This window comes from Somniosus microcephalus, chromosome 7, assembly GCF_052327205.1.
Source record: "Somniosus microcephalus isolate GS21.2 chromosome 7, FLI_Smic_1.0, whole genome shotgun sequence".
In the NCBI taxonomy this organism is placed as follows: Eukaryota; Metazoa; Chordata; class Chondrichthyes; order Squaliformes; family Somniosidae; genus Somniosus; species Somniosus microcephalus.
Window position 1 is genome coordinate 36,354,500 of NC_140993.1, and position 20,717 is coordinate 36,375,216.

A 20,717-nucleotide genomic window follows, 5' to 3' on the forward strand; every position below is an offset into this window, starting at 1 on the left:
TTCCCCTTCCCTGGAGGACAGGAGTTCCCCTTCCCTGGAGGACAGGAGTTCCCCTTCCCTGGAGGACAGGAGTGAACCAGTTAGGTTTTTAAGCTTTCATGGCCACTTCTTTTGGTGCCAGCTCATAAATTACTCACAACTTTGGGTTGCTAGTCCAGTCCTATGCTTAATTTGTATAGTAATAAAAATGGAAACAAGGTGCAGGTGTATGTCAGACAATCTGCAGAAAACATTACAAGGTTGAGCTTCTTGTTAATACCTTTTTAATAGGTCAAATAACTGTACAGTTCATTATATTCTTCCTGAGAATAATTTATACCCCAAAATGAAGGAGGGAGTTCTAGAGAACAGGTAATACATATGGGAAATAGAAAAAAAATGTACCACACCTGCATACTACGCTGTTCCCAACAAACTCCTAGACAAGCCAGAAACAAGATGGTTAGTAACTATTTTGTTTTTAATTGTCATCATGGCTTTCGTTTTAAATAATTAAAAAAAATGAAATTAAACAATGGTAGAAGAAATATTAATACACAGCACTCAATTTTGCTGCACCAGCAAATGCAGCACAATCTGTTCCAGGTTTTCTCTAAACAACTGGCATGTATTTCTGTCCGAAGCAAGATACAGTCTCTCGGGTCTATTCTACATGCTAGTTTTTAATTAACACTTCAGAGTGTTGTCGAAATACAGGAACACCTCCATTCTCCACAAGAGCTGGAGGAACGAGGAAAGAACTTTGTTTTGTTACCTTAAATGACTTCAGTCTGAAAATATAACATCTTTGTTGAAATCCTGGTTGATGTATTGCAGCTAAATATTGGTCTGTTTCTATTCAGTGAGAAAAGTTCCAGTCTGGAGTTCCTGTACTGTGGAGCAAGAATTCTCAGCCCTCGGGTGTCCTGGAATCCTTGACTTTACAGTACTTTCTCTGCTTTTATACATATGTAGATATATAAAGTTTTTTTTTTGGCTCTTTGTGATTCCATGTGCTGGTGGTAGATTTGATCACTTGATCATTTCAAGAACCCCCAGGGCAGGTTTCAGACAGCTAGAGGGGTCTAGGCTGACCTCCTATCATTTTCAGTCTGGCTTGGTCAATAACATCCAGCAAATTTTTGGCATCCACGGCCAACGCATGCGCAGCTGTCAGCATCTGCTTCTTGTACTCGTGCTGGAGAGTTGTCATCACATATTGTTGGGCCAGCTTCATCTTTCCAATTAATTCCGCTAGGTCAGAGTTCAATAGCTTTTGTGCCATCTCGATCTATAAAAGAAAAAGATGATTAGAGGCTGCCACAATAAATACATGTTAAAAGGGTAAACCATGACATATAAGCAAAATTGTAGAATCTGGTAGCAGTGTGTTAACATCTCAGTGGTCAATTGCACTAAGCTGCATTTAGCTGAATTAATAAAACTCCTGCCATTGCGTACTCAAAGGTAGGAGTGCAATTCGCAAAATGTCAATACTGATGTACCATTAAAAAATATAAAACTGCTAGGTAATCAAATAAAAATCTTGATTTGTAAAAAGAAAAATGTCAAGGAAAATATATATGCAGTCAAACATAAGAATGATAGAGTTACACATCCAACGATCCTTTGTGGATTTTGGTTTATGCTTCGTTTTAATTGAAAAAAAAAAAAACCACATTGTGCCAAATCTTCCTGGAAAAATAATGATGAGTTCACGATGTACGCTGTTATTAATGCGTAAATCGGCCAGCAAGTTCAGGCAAAGAAGAGTTATGTGGCGAGTTGCAAATCTGCATAACTTTCTGGTTGATTTACTCCGCTGCAGTAAAAAGTCAAACTAACGGTGAGATGCCCCACTCCTGCAAGTTTTGGCCCACTGACACACAGGAATTGAGAGGTATAATGATTTAGAACATTGTCCCTTTCACTTTGCTGCTGATACTAAGTCAGGGCACATGTCATACTGTGACTGAGGATGCAGGAAGACACAAACAGGTTAGTGGCAGTTGAAGTTCAATGCAGAGAAATCTGAAGTAGTACATGACAGGAATCTTGTCATTCATGTGGAAATGACTTATGAAATAATACTGGGCGGCCTGCTGGTGGTGCTGTCCAGGGAGAGTATAAATACTCGGGCATGGGCCCAGCTTGCTCAGGACATTCTTTAACAGGAACTAGTGAAAAACACAACTAGATCTCCATGTTGAAAAACAGTTGATTAAAGCCTTGTTCAAGACTCAGACCAAGTGCCTAGTAGTTTTCTTACGTCAGTACATTTTGGGAAAAAGAACAGTGAAAGGATGTACAGCCTAAATGGAAGATTAACAGAATGGAGAAACAGGGAACTAGGAGTTCAGATACATCGATTGTTAAAGATGAGAGTGCAGCTACAGAAGATAATAAAAAGGCAAATAGGATTCTGGGTTTTATACATAAGGGTATAAAAACAAGGAAGTGATGTTGTATTTGTACAAGGCACTGGTTAGGCAACAACAGGAATATTGCATGATGTTCTGGGCAACTCATTATAGGAAGGATATTAGTACCATAGTAAGGGTAGAGCAAGGATTGACTAGAATGGTATCAGGAATAAGAGGTTATAGTTATGAAGAATGGCTTGAACAATTGGTGTGTTAATATGTCAGTGAGATATGAGCGATGCTGGCAAGGTCATGTTTCCTGCCCATCCGTAGCTGGCCTTAGTGGCTTGCTAGGCCACCTCAGAGGGCATTGAGATTCAATCATATACGGCTGAATTTTGCCGGCGGTCAGACGGCGGGTTCGGAGACAGGTCCGTTGTCAAAATCAAAAAGATTGACAGTGGGGCGGTATCCCACTCTAAACCCGCCTCCTCGAGTTTCCCTAGTGCCGGCTCTGCCTGCACTTCGCAGACCTGGCAATAAACGGCGGGTCATGCAATTGAGATAGTTAAGAGGGTGTTTAAAGCAATTTAATCAGCATTTTCCCAGGTACAAACCATTTTCCCAAGCTTTTCACAAGGTTCAGATTGCTCGGGGATCACGTCAGGTAAGTATGTCAGGTTCTGAACAACTCTCCATTTCATGAATAGGTGACAGCTGCAAAAGTGGTATAAAAGCTACCATTTCATAGCTGTTCACTTCCCAATCTTAGAAGCTGGAGCATTAATGATTTGGAATCCACTTTTGAGCTTTATGCACTTTTGAAGTGTTTGGAGTAATCTCTCTATCCACTGTCACCTCCTTGGAACAAACTATCTCAACATTGACAGATTACTTCTGTCATCTCACCCTCACCTGCCATCTATTCCATCAGCATCGGTGCCCTTGGAAAAAATCTCATCTTGGTCCTCAGAATCCCAACACGATCAGCCACAACACCAGCATCACTGGGCACACCAGCAGCACCAACATCCACACCAACCTTCTCCGCAATCAACTGATGCTGTACTGGACACAGGGCATCATCACCCGTGCACATTGCTGCCCGGGACGCCAGCGATGGTCTCACCATGGCCACATTTACTTCACTTAACACCCTGGCTGCCACATGATGCACCAGGTTGGCAGCACACCAGCACCATAAAGCATCCCTACAATGTCCAAGCCATTCCTTTCACATTCATCACCATTGGGGATGGGGGCGACATTATGTCTCACCATTCACTGAAACTCACTAAGACACTTTCAAAGCTGCACACAAATCTGTCCAAGAAGGCAAAGTGGTGACAATAAGGATTTCAATGCTTGACAACACATTAACAGAAAGTTACATAAACATTGGCTAAAACACCCAAGTGCCTACCCTTGTGTGTTATTAATTGGTATGATTGGACTAGGATGAGGGCAAGTGTGAGGGGTGGTTAGTGAAATGGGGAAGTGATAATGTAGATAGAGATGGATGGGTGGAGGTGCAAGGTAAGTTAGTGAGAGTAAGGATGTGCAGGAGTAGGATAGGGAAGGCAGAATGATGGGGATGCGATGAGTGGCACAGGAAGACGAGGTTGAGTGTGGCTTCGCAGTAACGTTTCGTGATCTACTGTGATCATTGAAAGGTTAGGGCCACTGCAGCCTGGTCCTCCTGACATCATCACTGCTTGTGTCCCTCCTGTGCAATGTGCAACCAAGCTGCGTTGGTCTCCTGGGGTGATGTCTTCCGCCCATGGGAAGGGAAGAGAACCAGCGTGCTGTGACTCCCTCCATAAGCATATGGAGGGAGTTATGGGAGAGCCTGGGTGCAGCCGTGCACCTCAATGCTGCAGAACACTGACAGCACAACTGTCATAATGAATGTGGACATGGCCCCTTTAAGGAAACCGGCGACCTGCTTTTTTAATTGGCCGGAAACCTCGCAGAGCGGGCTTAACAAGGTCAATCAGGGCAAAATCACTTGGAGGAGGCAGGATGAAGATGGGTGTGGAGTTTGAGGCCGCTGTCTGCTCCGGCTGCACTGGATTCGCCACGGCTAGCAAAATCGCAGCCATAGTGTTTTTTAAAAATCCGTTTTATGGGATGTGGGCATCGCCATCAAAGCCAGCCTTTATTGCCCATCCCTAATTGCCCTTGAGAAGGTGGTGGTGAGCCGCCTTCTTGAACCGCTGCAGTCTGTGTGGTGAAGGTACTCCCACAGTGCTGTTAGGGAGGGAGTTCCAGGATTTTGACCCAGCGATGATGAAGGATCGGCGATATACTTCTAATTCAGGATGGTACGTGACTTGGAGGGGAACTTGGAGGTGGTGGTGTTCCCATGCGCCTGCTACCCATGTCCTTCTAGGTGGTAGAGATCACGGGTTTGAGAATTGCTGCCGAAGAAGCCTTGGTGAGTTGTTGCAGTGCATCTTGTAGATGGTACACACTGCAGCCACGGTGCGCCGGTGGTGGAGGGAGTGAATGTTTAAGGTGGTGGATGGGGTGCCAATCAAGCAGGCTGCTTTGTCCTGGATGGTGTCGAGGTTCTTGTGTTGTTGGAGCTGCACTCATCCAGGCAAGTGGAGAGTATTCCATCACACTCCTTACTTGTGCCTTGTAGATGGTGGAAAGGCTTTGGGGAGTCAGGAGGTGAGACACTCGCTGCAGAATACCCTGCCTCTGACCTGCTCTTGTTGCCACAGTATTGATGTGGCTGGTCCAGTTAAGTTTCTGGTCAATGGTGACCCCCAGGATGTTGATGGTGGGGGATTCGGCGATGGTAATATCGTTGAATGTCAAGGGGCGATGGTTAGACTCTCACTTGTTGGAGATAGCCATTGCCTGGCACTTGTGTGGCGCAAATGTTACCTGCCACTTATCAGCCCAAGCCTGAATGTCGTCCAGGTCTTGTTGCATGTAGGCATGGACTGCTTCATTATCTGAGGAGTTGTGAATGGTACAGTGTGGAACTGGAATTACATGCAGACCAGACAGGGTGGGGCTGGCAGGTTCTCCTCATTGAACGCCATTGATTTTACTGGGGTCAGAGATCGTTAAAGGGGGCGGGGATGGAATTTAATAGAGGTTTTAAAAATTATGAAGAGTTTTGGGGAGGGTAGGCACTGATTGTTTCCACGAGTTGGTGAATCGGTAATCAATGGCATACACTCAGGCTTCAATAGAAGAAGAAATGGGAAAGTTTGGCGTAATGGCTGCTGAGGCAGACTATAGCATCATTTAAAAAGGAATTGGATAAGTCTTTGAAAATAAATGGCATAAAAGGATATAGAAAAGGGCAGGGAAATTGGATTACGGTAGATAGATCCATTTAAAGAGCTAGCAACAGCCCAGGTATAATGGTCTGAATGTTCTTCTGTGCTATAATTTCTATGATTCTACTTTTGTGATTTGAGTTGAAATACAGCAGGTACTGATTGGATGAACTATCTGTCTAATAGCTCCAAGAGTTCCAAGTGAAATGTGTCTGAGTATTCTTAATTTCACAGCACAAAAAATTACAGAGGCCAAATATCAGGCATGTAAACTACAAATATCAATGCTGATTCAGTAAAGATTCTTCTGCAAGTGGGGTTAAGACAGATTGTTGATGGCTGTGTAAAAGCAGATTTACCCTGCAGCTAGTAGTTGCTATGTATGACTGGAATGAGCTTGATACCATGTGCAAAAGGCAGGAAAAGTTCGACTCTCTATACACCTCATCTGTGTGAACATTTCTTTTTAAAAAAAGAGAAAAGCTAGAAGTTTTACTAAAATGATCACATTCTTGAAATTAACAAATGAAATAAATTGTATGAAAATTGCTATAACACAAAGGACATGCTCATTCTGAGTATTATTTATATATTAGTCAATTTCCTATGAAGTTGCACACAGGGAGTCAGGACCATGTGCAGTCTTTAACTGAAGCAAGGTTAGCGGGCTGAGGATATATATACTGTCCCCCCTAATTTAGTGTCATCATATATTTTGTCCTTATTTTTAATTTCCATTATAAACTCCACTGTCCACAATTAGAATGCTGCAATTAAAGCTTCCTTCTGGTGGTGGCACTGCAGTGTTTCCACTAGGGGGCATGTAGTTTTAGCATAACAACACAGACCATTTCCATTATAAATGTGGGCACAGGAATTTATAAAGAATATGCTGACAAGAAGTGAGCGCAGATGCACTATGTACACCCCCACACACACACGTTGAGTGTCCTGAATCCGGCAACCTCGGGACCGAGGCCGAGCCGGTTTTTTTGTTTTTCCGGACTTCAGAACGTGTTTCTGATGTCAGAAGTCCGGAAATATCGCAACCTGGGCTCGGGCTTTTCCGGACTTCGGACATCAGAAACACGTTCCGAAGTCCGGAAATGCCTGGGCCGCTCCGTGTAGCGCTGACGATTTTCTCCGCCCCTCCCCTTCTGTTAAAGGGGAGGGATGCTGCGAGCTCTGCAGAGCATCCGATGGCCCACACTAGGCCACCAGGGCGGCGTGGTGCCGTGGCCGCAGCCTGGCGGAGACACTTAGTGGAGCTGTGCAGATTAAGAAGGATAAAACACAACACTAACGTTTTATTGCATCACTCGCATTTTTCATAGGATTTTTCAAAAAAAGACAACAAAAGTTAATGGCTTTTTGAAGTACAGGTTGAGCGTCCAAAATCCGGAGTTCCGGAATATTTTACGGATTCCGGACGACTCTGCCACCAATTGTCCCGGAGTCCGGAAATCCGGATTTTGGACGCTCAACCTGTGTGTGTGTATATACACATATACACACAAGATTGACTCATCAACTAGTAAAAGAGCTACTTTGTGAGCAGTGATCAATTTAATCAAACAAAGGCTAAAATCTGTATTTGCTTACCTCTCTATGGGTGCTTGCTGGGAGTGAAGGAATGGTTTCATCCACTGTAGCCAATAATGTTCTTAATGCCAAACCAACCTCCTGAGAATACATTTACCAGAATCAAAGCACTGCTGACAATGTACTGATCAACTTGGTACAGGACATGAACAGTAATACTCTCACTTCTTTATTCTTGTTCCAATTTAATAAAATTGAGTGCTGTTTGGCAGAACATGCTTCAATAAACACTTTATTCTTTATATAAACTTCACTGATTTGTGACACTCTCGAGCATTTTATTCAGCTAATCTCATAATAATTGCTCTTAGCCATGGTGAGCTAGGAAGATACGACGTTAGAAGCCCTATATATTCCTGGTAGTAAGCTGATCTTATTTGGTTATTTTTCATTCCACTTTGGAAATGGCATTCAGGTTTGACAATATTTTAACACAAATGATCTCATTATTCTGGGAAAAGTTACGGAATTACCAAAGTCCTGTGGTTTATGGAAATGAAAAGATGCAATTCACATCAATAGTTTCATAGATGAGTACAAACCCCAAACTTTACCGAAGAGCACATTAATGCCTTGATCTGTCCCAACATGCAGTTCAACATATAAAGTCTCACAGGCTTTGGGAGTTGGGTGGATTTTGACATGAACAAGAAAACTAGGTTCCCTGCCAAACAAATCAAATCAGACACCCCTTATTTGGATTTCTTATCTTCATACAGCCATGAGGTTAGAAGGGCTGTACCAGCAAAGGTCTGGGAACAGCACATTAGGCAGGCAATTTGGAGATGGATAACAATGCATGGTAATTATCTTCAACCCCTTCAATTTTTGCTTTTAATGTTCTAACCCTCTTCAATATGATCTTACATCCTGCATCATTCCCCATCAGAGTGGCTTGGGCTATTTTTGCTTCTTGTTTTTAAAATATCTGAGTATGTGACATTTTCCATTTCTTTCCGAGTGAGATTGTCAATTTAGTGCTAATTAGGCGCAGTTTTGTGTTTGATTGGGCTTACCCAACCCAATTTCACACGGGACCCTCACAATCAACAGATATAGGCGATTTCCAACCCATAAGTCTGTGTTTGATTTGATCCCAGAGGTGACAAGCCAGCGTCTAATCTTCTGTGTCCATCAAACATGCTTGTTCGTACTTTTTCCAGAGACTTCGTGCTGATCAAGACCACAAGTGTAAAAGTATCCATAATACTAAATTTAAAAGCATTCCTCACCTTCACCATTGGTATGTATTCCTCTGGAGGTGCTGGTTGGATTTTACTAGACATTTCTATCACTGCCTTCACCAATCCAGTTACATTTTCATACACTTTGTCATTGGAACGGTCCAAGTTAGCTGTGGGTGGAGGACTTATTTCTTGTGGCTGGATCTAGATTACAAGAATCAAGTTGGTTAGCATCATACTATATTCCATTTCTTCAAATTACAACCGGGATATCCCTGTTTGCCAGGTAAAAGAAATCTCTTTAGCTACATGATGGCACAGACACGATGGTCGAATGGCCTCCTTCTGTGCCGAAATTTCTATGAGTAACTGCAGAATATCATAGAATCATCGTATATACAGGTAGACTATCCTTTATCCGAAAACCTCGGGACCAGCCGTGTTTCGGTTTTCGGAAAATTTCAGATTTCGGAAGGTATTTTATAAGACTGGGAAATTTGTCGGGGGTGGGGGTCGGCGGGGGCGGGGGTGGGGTCGGCGGGGGTCGGGGTCGTGCGCACGACTTACGCTGAATGAAAACACTTTCGGTTTTCAGAGGATTTCAGTTTTCGGAAGTGGGGATAAAAGATACACTATCCCTTATCCGAAAGGGTGGGGGTCGGCGGGGGGTCGGGAGAAAAGAATATCGGACAGGCCGCTGCAGCTATCGGACGGGCCGCTGTATTGTTGGGTTCACTCTCCCGGTATACCTCCTTCACACTGCCCGGCTCGGCCTGCAATCTCCTACCCAGGAGGGAACTCAGTGACCCTCTGCCCTGCTCAGCGTAAGTCGTGCGCCACTCTGGTCATGTCGTGCGCACGACTTACGCTGAACGAAAAAACCTTTGGTTTTTAGAGGGTTTCGGTTTTCGGAAGTTCGGATAAAGGGTAGTCTACCTGTACTTGACAAAAGAATTCCCAGCTGTTAACTGCATTTCATTTCTTAACAATGCCACAATGGTTAGTCCTTTGTGTGAACATTTTCACACATCAAGGACATGTCAGTCAGCCTTAGTACTGAAGACACCAACTACTAAAACTGCCCTCAAAACAGAATACAGGGAACTCTCTTTTTACCGGCACCTAAATAACCGGAAATCTCTCTTAACCGGCAAAATTCAGGAGTAGGTTCAGGTGAGTTTTACTTCATATTATTGGCCGTGTAACCGGGGTTCCTGGATCAGTGGCCGCGTAACCGGGGTTCCTGCACCTGTTGCCATGCAACAGGGACGCCTGGATCTGTGGCCGTGTACGGGGCTCTCGTACCTTAGTAAGTATACCTCTCTGTAATCCGGACTTTTTGATCAACCAGCATCATGCTGGTCCCGTATAAAAAAAGAGTTTCCTGTATATTGTAAATAATAGATAGCAACACAATTTCAAGGCTGTAATTTAACTATGGGGTTTAGTTGACTATTGCATTGCTCACATAGCCCAAGGCACCACCTCTTCTCAATGAAATTACTATTATCGCTCAAGAATCCATTATTCTCAAAATACCCATTGATTTGAAAAAGTGCACAAATGTCTTTCAAAGCATTTGGTAGCTAATGACTGCCAAATGATTCAAGAAAGCAAAGTTACACCAAATGCACTTGATATTGGGCGTTGGTGAGACCACACCTGGAGTACTGCGTACAGTTTTGGTCTCCTTATTTAAGGAAGGATATACTTGCATTAGAGGCAGTTCAGAGAAGGTTCACTAGGTTGATTCCTGAGTTGAAGGGGTTGTCTTATGAGGAAAGGTTGGGCCTATACTCATTGGAGTTCAGAAGAATGAGAGGTGATCTTATTGAAACATACAAGATTCTGAGGGGGCTTGACAGAGTAGATGCAGGGAGGATGTTTCCCCTCGTGGGGGAATCTAGAACTAGGGGGCATAATTTCAGAATAAGGGGTCGCCCATTTAAAACTGAGATGAGGAGGAATTTCTTCTCTGAGGGTCGTGAATCTTTGGAATTCTCTACCCCAGAGAGCTGTGGAGGCTGAGTCAGTGAATATATTCAAGGCGGAAGTAGACAGATTTTTGGAAAAACAGGGGAGTCAAGGGTTATGGGGAGCCCGCAGCAAAGTGGAGTTGAGGCCAAGATCAGATCAGCCATGATCTTATTGAATGGCGGAGCAGGCTCGAGGGGCCAAATGGCCCACTCCCGCTCCTATTTCTTATGTTCTTATGACTCTCTGCTCGAAGATCTATTGTAAGTATCAGTCTAATTATAGACATCAGTTGCCATATCTTTTTGGTACAATTGAAAACAATTATATTGTTGAATTGAAACAAAACATTACTTTTAACTCTTTCTCCCAAAACTGAACCAAAACTAGGAGGATGGCACTCTTTTTAAATAAATGGGAGTTCTTGCAATTTGTAGGAATAAATAAGTTTAATTAACTTTCTAACCCATCAATTTAAAAAGTCTGAATACTGGAACCTAAGAGATACTGAGCATTAAAAAAGTCTTGGGTAAGCCAACAAAAGAGATGACATTAAGATCAACTGAAAAATAATGAATAACCCAGAAGAATATATTTTAGAAACATTTCACTAAAGCATTAATCCCTTGAGGACTACGGCCGTCTCTGCATTTCTCTCGCCCCACCCTTGCAAAAATATGCCAAAGTTAGAACTATTTATAGCACAGAACTTAAACAGTTTTATTTAAGAGTACTGTTGTTTATGACATTCACCATTACATAAAGCCTCAAAAATTAGAGTTTAAAAAACTTTTGAGAAGGTAGATGAGATTTTCATCCAAATAACAATGTAAAAACCTGATTTTTTTTTAATTAACCTTTTTTGTACTCATAAGCTTTGTGAAGGATGTAAATGCTGGAAAGTTGAATACTTTTTTAGTTTTGGCATCAAGTGCCAGGAACAACCATTCCTGAATTAAGGGCAGCTGAGTCAGATGCAGGGGAAAGATCCCTCTACTCTGTGCCAGCAGTGTGCTGTAACTCCAATCTCCAAGCAGTTACCAAACCAATTTTGTCATTTCCCACGCAGCTATTCTTACTGCTGCACTGAGTAAAACCTTAAGTTTAGTACCAATGAAGTGCTAAAAATATGGGCATTATGATGCTGAATTTGCAAGAAAATGGACTGCCAAATCTCATTTCATATAGGACCCTTACAACCTTGACACCATCTTCATCTCTGCATGTTTGGGCTGGATTTAAACAGAAGTTGGAAAGGTGAAAATTCTGTGTGCTGATTCACTGTTCCACCCAGTTCCTCACTGGCTGATAATTTGTATGATGATCTATACTAGAACAATACATCTTTATTCGAGACACGCAGAACTCTGTGGAAGGCAGAGAAGTCTGTTTGACAACTTAGAAGTTTAATATGCAGAAACACACAAAATCAGACAAGAGAAGAGAAAGATTCATAACTCCCATTAGTTAATGTAATATTCATGTAAGTGACGAGACAAAATGGTAAGAAAGGTTAAACAAAAACAAAACATAACTACACACTAAACTGAATAAAACAAAAGAAACTTCTGTCCCTCCATAACCTTGGAGAAAAAGCAAGGGCCATATGCTTATGTGCAGCAAACGGTTTTAAGTCTTCAAATGATCAAATGACTCTTCCGAATGAACTGGTTAAGTAAAAGTGGAACAATTTAATCAATAGCACATAACTTTGCAAATGTTCAAATCAAGCATCCTGAGCTCTGCAGTGGAACAATAAAAACCCTAGCAAAACATCTACCAAGCCCATGCGTTCACTCAGGAGCCTTACATGTACATTGAGTAGGCTACGTACAGAATCTCATTCTAGTAACAGATTCTACCAGCAATTCGTCAAAACAAGGCCACAGGAACATTGATAAAAGTTCTAATTGATTTAAAATCAATTTAAAACATGTTAGTAAAAGGGTGATTACAACAACACTCGAGCAATTAAGTTGAATATGTGTTGTTAGATACACAAACAGTTATTGTTTAATTGTAACATCTGAAGGTGACTAGAAAAGGGAGCACCCATTTTCTGCAAAAAAAAGGCACAAATTGATCGCTAACTTTTCATTAAAAGCTCAATTTCCTTGTTTATTTCTCTTGTAAAAGGATACATTTGTACATCATTTGGTAAAGCAATATTCTGCAAGCTAGTATGGACTGTAGAATCTCATGACTATTTTGGAATTAGGAGTTATTTTGTACAGCACAGACATGTTTGTACTATGGCAACAGATTGCTACCGCACTTTCCCTTTAGGTTCAAAAATTAAATGATACTGAGAGAGGTTTTGTGGCAATTATTCAAAAAGTTGCAAAAACACCAATGCCGGAAAAGCTGTGTGTTTAAAACAACATGAAATTGTTTTGCCTTTTTTAGTATTTATAATTGTTTTTAAAAATGTGTAGTTGTGCTGAGATCACATGCGCTTGATGACTGTTGATGTGCTGAAAATTTAAAGCTTTGTAAAAAGTTCCCACCATACCAATTTAAGAAAAAATGTGTCTGGGAGGAGGTCACTTATAACTTTAGGTTAAATTTAATGAAACGTTAACGAGATTGCACTGTCAGTGTTCATCACTCACTTCACGAGTTACAAGGAAGTCATTGAAATGACAATATAATATTCACCCACAGAAAGAACACCGCCACTGCCAGAAACCTGATCATTCCCAGCAGGTCTGCTTTTAAACCCACAGCATGAAGAAAGGAAACTACTAGTCAAGTTTGGTGAAAATCCCAAATTTATTTATTTTTTGGTCAATTTACTTTGTTTAGGTCTCTCTTCCTCCAGTCCATTGTGGTACACACAAAGCCTGAACAAAACAGCCAAGCAGACAAGGGAATGCTCCTTGGCCTCTGTCTGTTTCACTCTTGAAGCAGCTCAAGTTGACCAGTCAACTAATTTTTCTACTTCAGTGGAAACACCTAGTAATCCCAAATGCTATGGAGTATGGAGATCGAAAAATGTCAGAATGCCGGGCTGCACCAAAGCAAAATATTGGGCGTTCTTAAAAGTTAATGTTTTATTTTGTGGAGACGATAGACTACTACTTATAGACAGGGAAACAAGGACCAATGATAGTTCTGAACATGCCTACTTTGAAAGGTAATCCAGTATCTGACGAGCAAAGTTTCATCAAAAGGCAATATTATAATCACGAGAACATTTTTGTAACTTGTGCTTGGCTGGTTTTCTATTTGAAGTGGGAAATATGGAACAAGAAAGTTGAGTACAGTGATTATTATTGCACAATAGAATTGTTTTGCAAATTAAGTAAAGCCAAATAATCTTGTCCTTGCTGATCACTAATGTATTCTTTGTCTCTCTATCATTGTTCCATTTTTTGTCCATGGTTAATCATCCAAGCTAGGAGAAGTGTAAAGTTCATGCGACCAACACTATGGCTGCTGTGTAGATCAAACTGTAATAGCCCAATCCTAACAAGGATGCAAGTTTCTCTTTCCGCACTGGACACTGGGAAAAAACTCATAGGAGGACTGATTATAGTATTACACTCTGCTGCGGTGGAAATGCAAAATCAAGAGGTACAAGGCAACTGCCAATGCACAGACCACGAGCACTATTGAAGTGAAGTTCTCACTTAGATTGTGTCCAGTAGTAATCACCAATTTCTCTAACTTAATTTCAGAATCTTAGCCATGAAATCACAATCCTAATTAGAAGTTGTCAAATTAATATAATTTGGTTACTGTGTGGCCATTCATTTCTGATATCTTGAATTCTAATACGGCTGTTTGAATTTCAAAAGTGGCATATGAATTCTTAAAAGGGCCATATTAAGCCATATTGTAACAATTTGTAATTGAAAAGGTTTACTGTAGTCCACAGTACACAATTAACTGAACTAAGTAGATGTTTCTCACCTTATGTTCAACCATCTGGAATGCACTGCCTGAAAGGGTGGTGGGAGCAGATTCAATAGTAACTTTCAAAAGGGAACTGGATAAATACTTGAAATGGTGCAATTTGCAGGGCAATGGGGAAAGAGCAGGGGAGTGGGACTAACTGGATAGTTCTTTCAAAGAGTCAAAGCAGGCACGATGGACCGAACGGCCTCCTTCTGTGCGGTATGATTTTATGAACTGCTTTTTTTAAAAACCCTTATTTATTCAAGCATAAAATCTGCTAGAAAGAGCACTACTGTTATAATAAGTCTATTTAAATGTTTAACTGTTTTAAAAAGAAATATGTTGGAATTATACAGCCCTTTTCATGTCACCTTGAAGGAACAGAGACGATAATTACAAGTTAGACAAAAATTAAAAAGAAAAAAATGCACATATTATTTGCTTACCCTCCATGGCTAGTGGTGAACACAATGTGAAGGAAGGTTAAAGAAATTTACCAAAAGGGGGAAAAAAAGGAAAACAATTATTAAAAATGCAGCAAGCAAACCAATAATGCAATGCGCAGTTAACAAAACGATGTTAAAAGCTGTGAAGAAAATGCATTCTAAAAATATCATGCATCATCAAACTGTTAGAGCGCAATTTAAAAGCTGTGCACACAATTTAATTTTCAAAAGTTATTTTTGTTGAATGAAAAGCATTCTTTAAAATCATGCAAATTAAATCACTGGAACATAACAAACAAATAATAAAGTCACGTGGTTAAATTTAAATAGTTCTACTGCACAGAAAAGAAACATGAAAGCAGGGAAATGGACAAATGTTTGACTTTCAAATGAAGGCGATAAAAAATTATAGCAGCTAGTAATGCGACCCAAAGGATAAAAACTCAAATAAGGTACAATGAGAAACTGTGATAACAGATTTGTGTATTGTACAATAGAACAAGATCACCATTATACAACTGCATGTCTAAATTGACACCATAAATCATTTCCCATTCTTCTTTTTGCATCTATCAGTAGAGGTGTGATATAGGAAAATGCTACTTCTAAGTAACACTGGAAAGGCCTTTAAAGGACAGATGGGTTAACATGCTTCCCAACATTATGAGTTTAGTAAGTATTACTGTATTCCACTTGCCCAAGATTGAATAAATTATTGATTTATACCTGTATTTATGCAATTTTATTTAAAATGCAACAGTCATAACTCTTGGTGATTCAGAATCGTAATGCTTCAATGCCAGCAAGAATTTTGCCTTTTTTCAGGGAGATGTGCGGCTTTAAACCATGGGAGGCCTGCACAGTAACCTGGAGGAGTGGATCGCCACCTGTTGTCAAACTCACTAGACTTTCCTCTCATTGATTTCAAAGTTAAAAATCATGCCCTATGTTAAACTATTCCTGAAAATATTTAATCTAAACAATATTCCCATTTTCTGTATGAAACTCCCATCAAATTTAATCTTTGAATTTATTTTCTAATCTGTTCATACATAAATGCCAATTAGAATTCATTCATTCTTGTCCAATGCCACCTATTTCCATTCACTAAGTAACATCTCTATGATCTTTGCACACTTCCTTCACTGAATTTTAAAAAAAGTACAGGAAACTTTGGTTTATCCGGAGGTTGTACGCCCGGAAACCTCGATCTAACGGCAGAAATCAGCAGCCGTTTTGGTTAGGTTTTTTTTCTTCTCCTAGCATTTTTTAAATTTTTTTTAAATTTTTTAATTTTTTTTAAATTTTTTTTTTTTTTTTTTTAACAGTCAGGCTCTGGAAAGCGTCTCTGTAGCTTAGCAACAGCTTCAGAGACGCTTCCAAGGTACGGGCCGAGTGTTTACAAGCTGTTGCTAAGCAACAGTGTTTGTTGTCAGATACAGAGATGAAAACCTCCTATCCTTCAACATTAGCGCTGGTCTATCCGGAAGTTTTGATAGATCGGCAGCAGCTCGGTCCCGTCGGTGCCGGATATCAGAACTTTTCCTGTATACCATTCTACTTCTACCCTGCTTCACTTGTATAGATAAGACTACTTACTGCCAGGATATTTATATAGCATTTCTAGTTTAGGCTTTTCTCACGAACAAAATAAGCATCACTTTGCAGACATTTGGTCATGATTTAAAGACAGATTAAGAGAGAAATGGAGACTCACTCTGTGATATGCACATAGTTTAGCCTTAAAAGAAAAACGTTATCATAACAGTTAACCTCATCCTAACTCAATGCTTGCAGGTCAACATAGAGGGATATATTAGAGAGTTGTACAACATTAAAGGGGTTTACATGCCTAACTATATGATGCATCACTGCCTGAGAGTGCACCCTTAATGAGTCATTCTGTATCATATAAAATTACATACCATATTTCTATATAATATAGAATAACTCATGAGTGTACTCTCAGGCAGGGACAAATGAAAATTTGGAATGGCACTGATAAGTAAACTGCCAGAAAGTATCTGTGATTGCAGCACATGGCTTAAACTGCAGTAATGGCCCAGAAATTCGGGTCTCCACGGGCGAGTACGCATGGGTACTCACCCGTAGGCCCAATGGAAGTGCCGGTTTCCTGCATGCACTGCGCATGTGCGGGAAACCGGCACTTCCGTTCCCCTGAAAGAAGGGGTTCAGAGTTCCAACGCGTGCGCGGGAGAGGCTGCGTGTGTGCATCGAACGTGCGGTTTTTTTGCAGATTTTCCCGGGAGGGTAAGTCTCCAGAATTTACACATTTAAAAAGCAGTCGTAAGGCCTGCTTTTTACAAGGTAAGTGGTGAATTCATTAAAATTAAAACATTTTTTCCACAGCTTTATTATTTTTAATAAATACTTTAAAGAAAGGTAAGTTTATTTTTAGCCCTGTTAGAAAATAAAATTATTTTTTTCAAAAATTTAAATTAGTTTAAAATAGTTATTTCATGTAATTTATAGTTTATTTAAAAAATGTGATGGTTTTTAAAAACTTTATTTGAAGATTTAGTGATGTTTTGGGGCTCGTAGTATTTCTAAGTTTGACAGCACTTCCTGTCAAACTTATGAATGAAGCATTCTCTGCTCCGATTGGCTCCCCATGGCCCACATGATCCCAGGGGACGCATCGAACTAACTGCGCGCCGGCAGTTGGAGCAGGCCCAGGATCGGAATTCCACGGGGGCCCACAGCTCAACGGCCGGTGCGCAAGCTAAGTGCAGGTCGGGGGCTTACACCCGCGGGAAGCCCCCGACCCGAATTTCTGGGCCAATATTTAATTGTGCACCTGAAACTGCAGTGCCCACTTAGCTTTATAGGTAAACAGACTGTATATAAAATAGGCCAACACAAAAGTCCAAGTAAGAACTGTTATTTTTGTGGAATAGAAATTGTTGGTACCTGTATTGTCAATTCTCCTTCCTAATACATTCATCATTACAAGTCATTAAATTCCCTACTTTTTCATTCAATAATAGTGTAGTGTTTGCTTCTTTAATAACAACAATTCTGATCTTCAAGTCAGAGGCTTTAAAAGTTTAGAAAATGTGCAACAGTACATGGGTGGATTTACTGTGGCATGATAATATAAAAAGTGCAAAAAATGAACATGTTCTGAGGAGGATAGTGCTAGAAGAGATGGGACCTATAACCAGCGCCACTACTTTAGAGGTGAGCAATAATTACACAATCCTAAGTTGTCCATTTTCCTTATTCCTTTGCAAGTTATGGTTTGTCATGCAGAATAGAGGCATATATCACTATCAGATAGGTTTTAAAAAAATCAAAATGGAGAACAAAAAAAGCATGATATTAAAGGGGTTGAGGGGAAAAAATTCCATGGAATTTCTTTGCTCAGCTAGCCTTCCTACCAGTGCAATGCAGAAGTGAAAGTCAGTTTGGTTTCTGAAACATTTGCTCAGAGAATCTCACTTTCAGGCACAATAATTAACTGAATAATTTTTATATCATTGTATTTTTGTTTCACTGATACAAACAGAAAAACTACAAAGGAGCATAAGATTGTCCTTTTTGACGAGGTTAATGCTGTCTTTCATCAAATTTCTGTACAAAAGACTTGTAATAGCTGAATGTTATCACTGGTTGACAGGTTAATTGTTAACAGACTGATTGCAAAGTATTTTACTGTAATTATCTAGCTATTTTAATTTTTTAATTACTAAAAAAAACAAAATTGCAACACAAATTGAAGGATCGCTAGTACAATAAAATGATTGAAAGTGTTTTTAGCAGTATTTACAAAAGGAAAAGGAAAACCTGAAGCTTGGCAACTATAAGCAGCATAACAGGAAAAAAATCACTAAATCCTTTACATTAGCAGTACAGTAAGCTCAAGCATATTGGACAAGGATTAAGTTAAACAAGAACTGTCTGGTGCCAACGCATGAAGCTGTAACTAATTATAAAACTGAAGATAGGTTCAGTATGGAAGAGACGGAAGGAAAGGGGAAAATAAAACTATCTAACACTATTTACTAATTCTCCTTCATGAGAAGGATTTTCAGAATGCTTTTCTTTTTGCAATTAACTCTCAGAATGTGGGCATCCCTGGTAAGGCCAGAATTTATTACATCCTAATTGCCCTGAGAAGGTGGTGGTGGGCCGCCTTCTTGAACTGTTGTAGTCTGTATTCTTTTTAGCGGCCGATACAACTGGGTGGCTTGCTAGGCCACTTCAGAGGGCAACCACGTTGGTGTGGGACTCGAGTCATATATAGGCTGTACTGGGTAAGAACGTCAGCTTTCCTCCCCTAAAGGATATTGTTGAATCAATTAGGGTTTTATGATGATCCATGGTCAGTTTTTAAAAAACTTTTTTTTAAACTTTTATACCAACTTTTATTTGCTGAATTAAACTTCTCAACTTACGTTCTCTGGATCATTAGCCCAGGCCGCCGCACTACTAGTCCAGTAACATAACCACTACGCTACCATACCCTCTATATTTTGGGGAATTGGAAATCACAATTTTGATACATAGATTAATTGTACAAAACAACCATATGGTTTTGGCACAGAACAGTTCTATGAAAGGTCCCTTAGAAGTTAATGAGGTGGAAAGTTCAACATTAAAAGTACAGCTTGACTAAGTGGGTACCTGTCTCCGTTAGGGTTGCCAACCCTCCTGGAGTCTCCAGAAACTCGAGACTAATCTCCAGGACACTGCTGCGAGCAACCCAGGAGAAAAATCACATGGGCTTTACAAAAAATGTTTTCTTCGAACACTTTTATTTATTAGTTGATTGGAGATTGGAAAAAAGGCTGTCAAGAATCATCCAATCAGGTAACGAAGAGTCTGTGTGCCTTCCAATTGGTGGGGGAAGGTGGTACACCGCGGGGATGGATTTTCAGGTGATCGATGGCAGAAGTGTGAGGACGGGTGGTTGGAGTCAGGAAGTCATGTGATGAAACCCCCAGAATAATGTCCAACCAGAATAGGCAACCCTAGTCTCTGTCCTGGTTCATCTAGATATACTGGCCTGGAATGTGCGGCTGTAATGACGCCGAAACTGTCAGCGTTCGCCGTCATTACAACTGTGAAACTGACCGCAACTTCTGCCGTCCGCACATGCTCAGTTACACGCGGAAATGCAGAAGTTGCTGTCAGTCATTCTCTGCTCCTCTGCAGGGCGCGCTGTTGAAGACCCCCACAGTTAGCGATCAATTAAAATCACTGAACTGATGGGAACTTCAGCTTTTATGCTCTAATATTGCTGTTAAAATCCTCCCAAAAAGTTAAGCCTTGTTCAATGAGGTGTAACTGGATTTTTAACGGTGTACTGTGTCATAACTACTGCTGAACAACCGTACTGGCCCTGAAAAACTAATTTTATATTTGTGGAATGTCAAATTTTTCCATTATGATAAAAATTCCATGGTTTTTAATATAATAACTTTTTAAAAGTTTATGATATTTCAGCTTCTACCTTAATCCCATGAGTATGTTCCAATCTTTATTTCGCCTTCTGTAAAATTTATTAAAAGTAAAGGATAATCAGTGCATTTTACTTCCTGGTTTGCGGTCTGTGAGAATTCTTCAATGTGATTGGCTGCTTAGCCAGTTTGATGACATCACCATTGCTGGACACTGGCGATCCCCTCAACTTGGCGCCAGATTCAAATTAACGCCGGGAGAGGTGAAATCCACGCCACAGAGATCGCTAGATCTTTGTGGGCAGCTTTCTCCGAGGTCAGTGGCAAGCGCCATCACTTCGCCGATGACCGCAAAATCTGGGCCAATATGTTCTGTAACATTGCCTAATTAATCAGTACATTGCAACATGGCATTGAATCAGTACCAATAACTTGAAGTGCTCTTTAAGAGAACGATTTATAATAAGCTACTGCACTTTTATCTTTCTCGACTCATATCCATCATATTTTCTGCTTGTCTTCAGAGAATTAAAACATAAAGTAATTC

The 20,717-nt window shown here is 40.5% G+C and overlaps 1 protein-coding gene across 17 annotated transcripts in view; it reads right to left on the reverse strand.

The window, feature by feature from the left end:
* Positions 1 to 246: 246 nt before the first annotated feature.
* Positions 247 to 20,717, reverse strand: part of LOC147114610 (focal adhesion kinase 1) — a 630,568-nt gene continuing 610,097 nt past the window's right edge. For all 17 annotated transcript variants that reach the window (XM_085992416.1, XM_085992424.1, XM_085992409.1 and 14 more), the window contains 3 exons: positions 8,476 to 8,631; positions 7,244 to 7,324; positions 247 to 1,270 (listed from right to left, as the gene is read on the reverse strand). In XM_085992416.1, the coding sequence (XP_085848542.1) occupies positions 1,055 to 1,270; positions 7,244 to 7,324; positions 8,476 to 8,631 (453 nt within the window). In that variant the 3' untranslated portion in view covers positions 247 to 1,054. The remainder of the gene's footprint in view (positions 1,271 to 7,243; positions 7,325 to 8,475; positions 8,632 to 20,717) is intronic.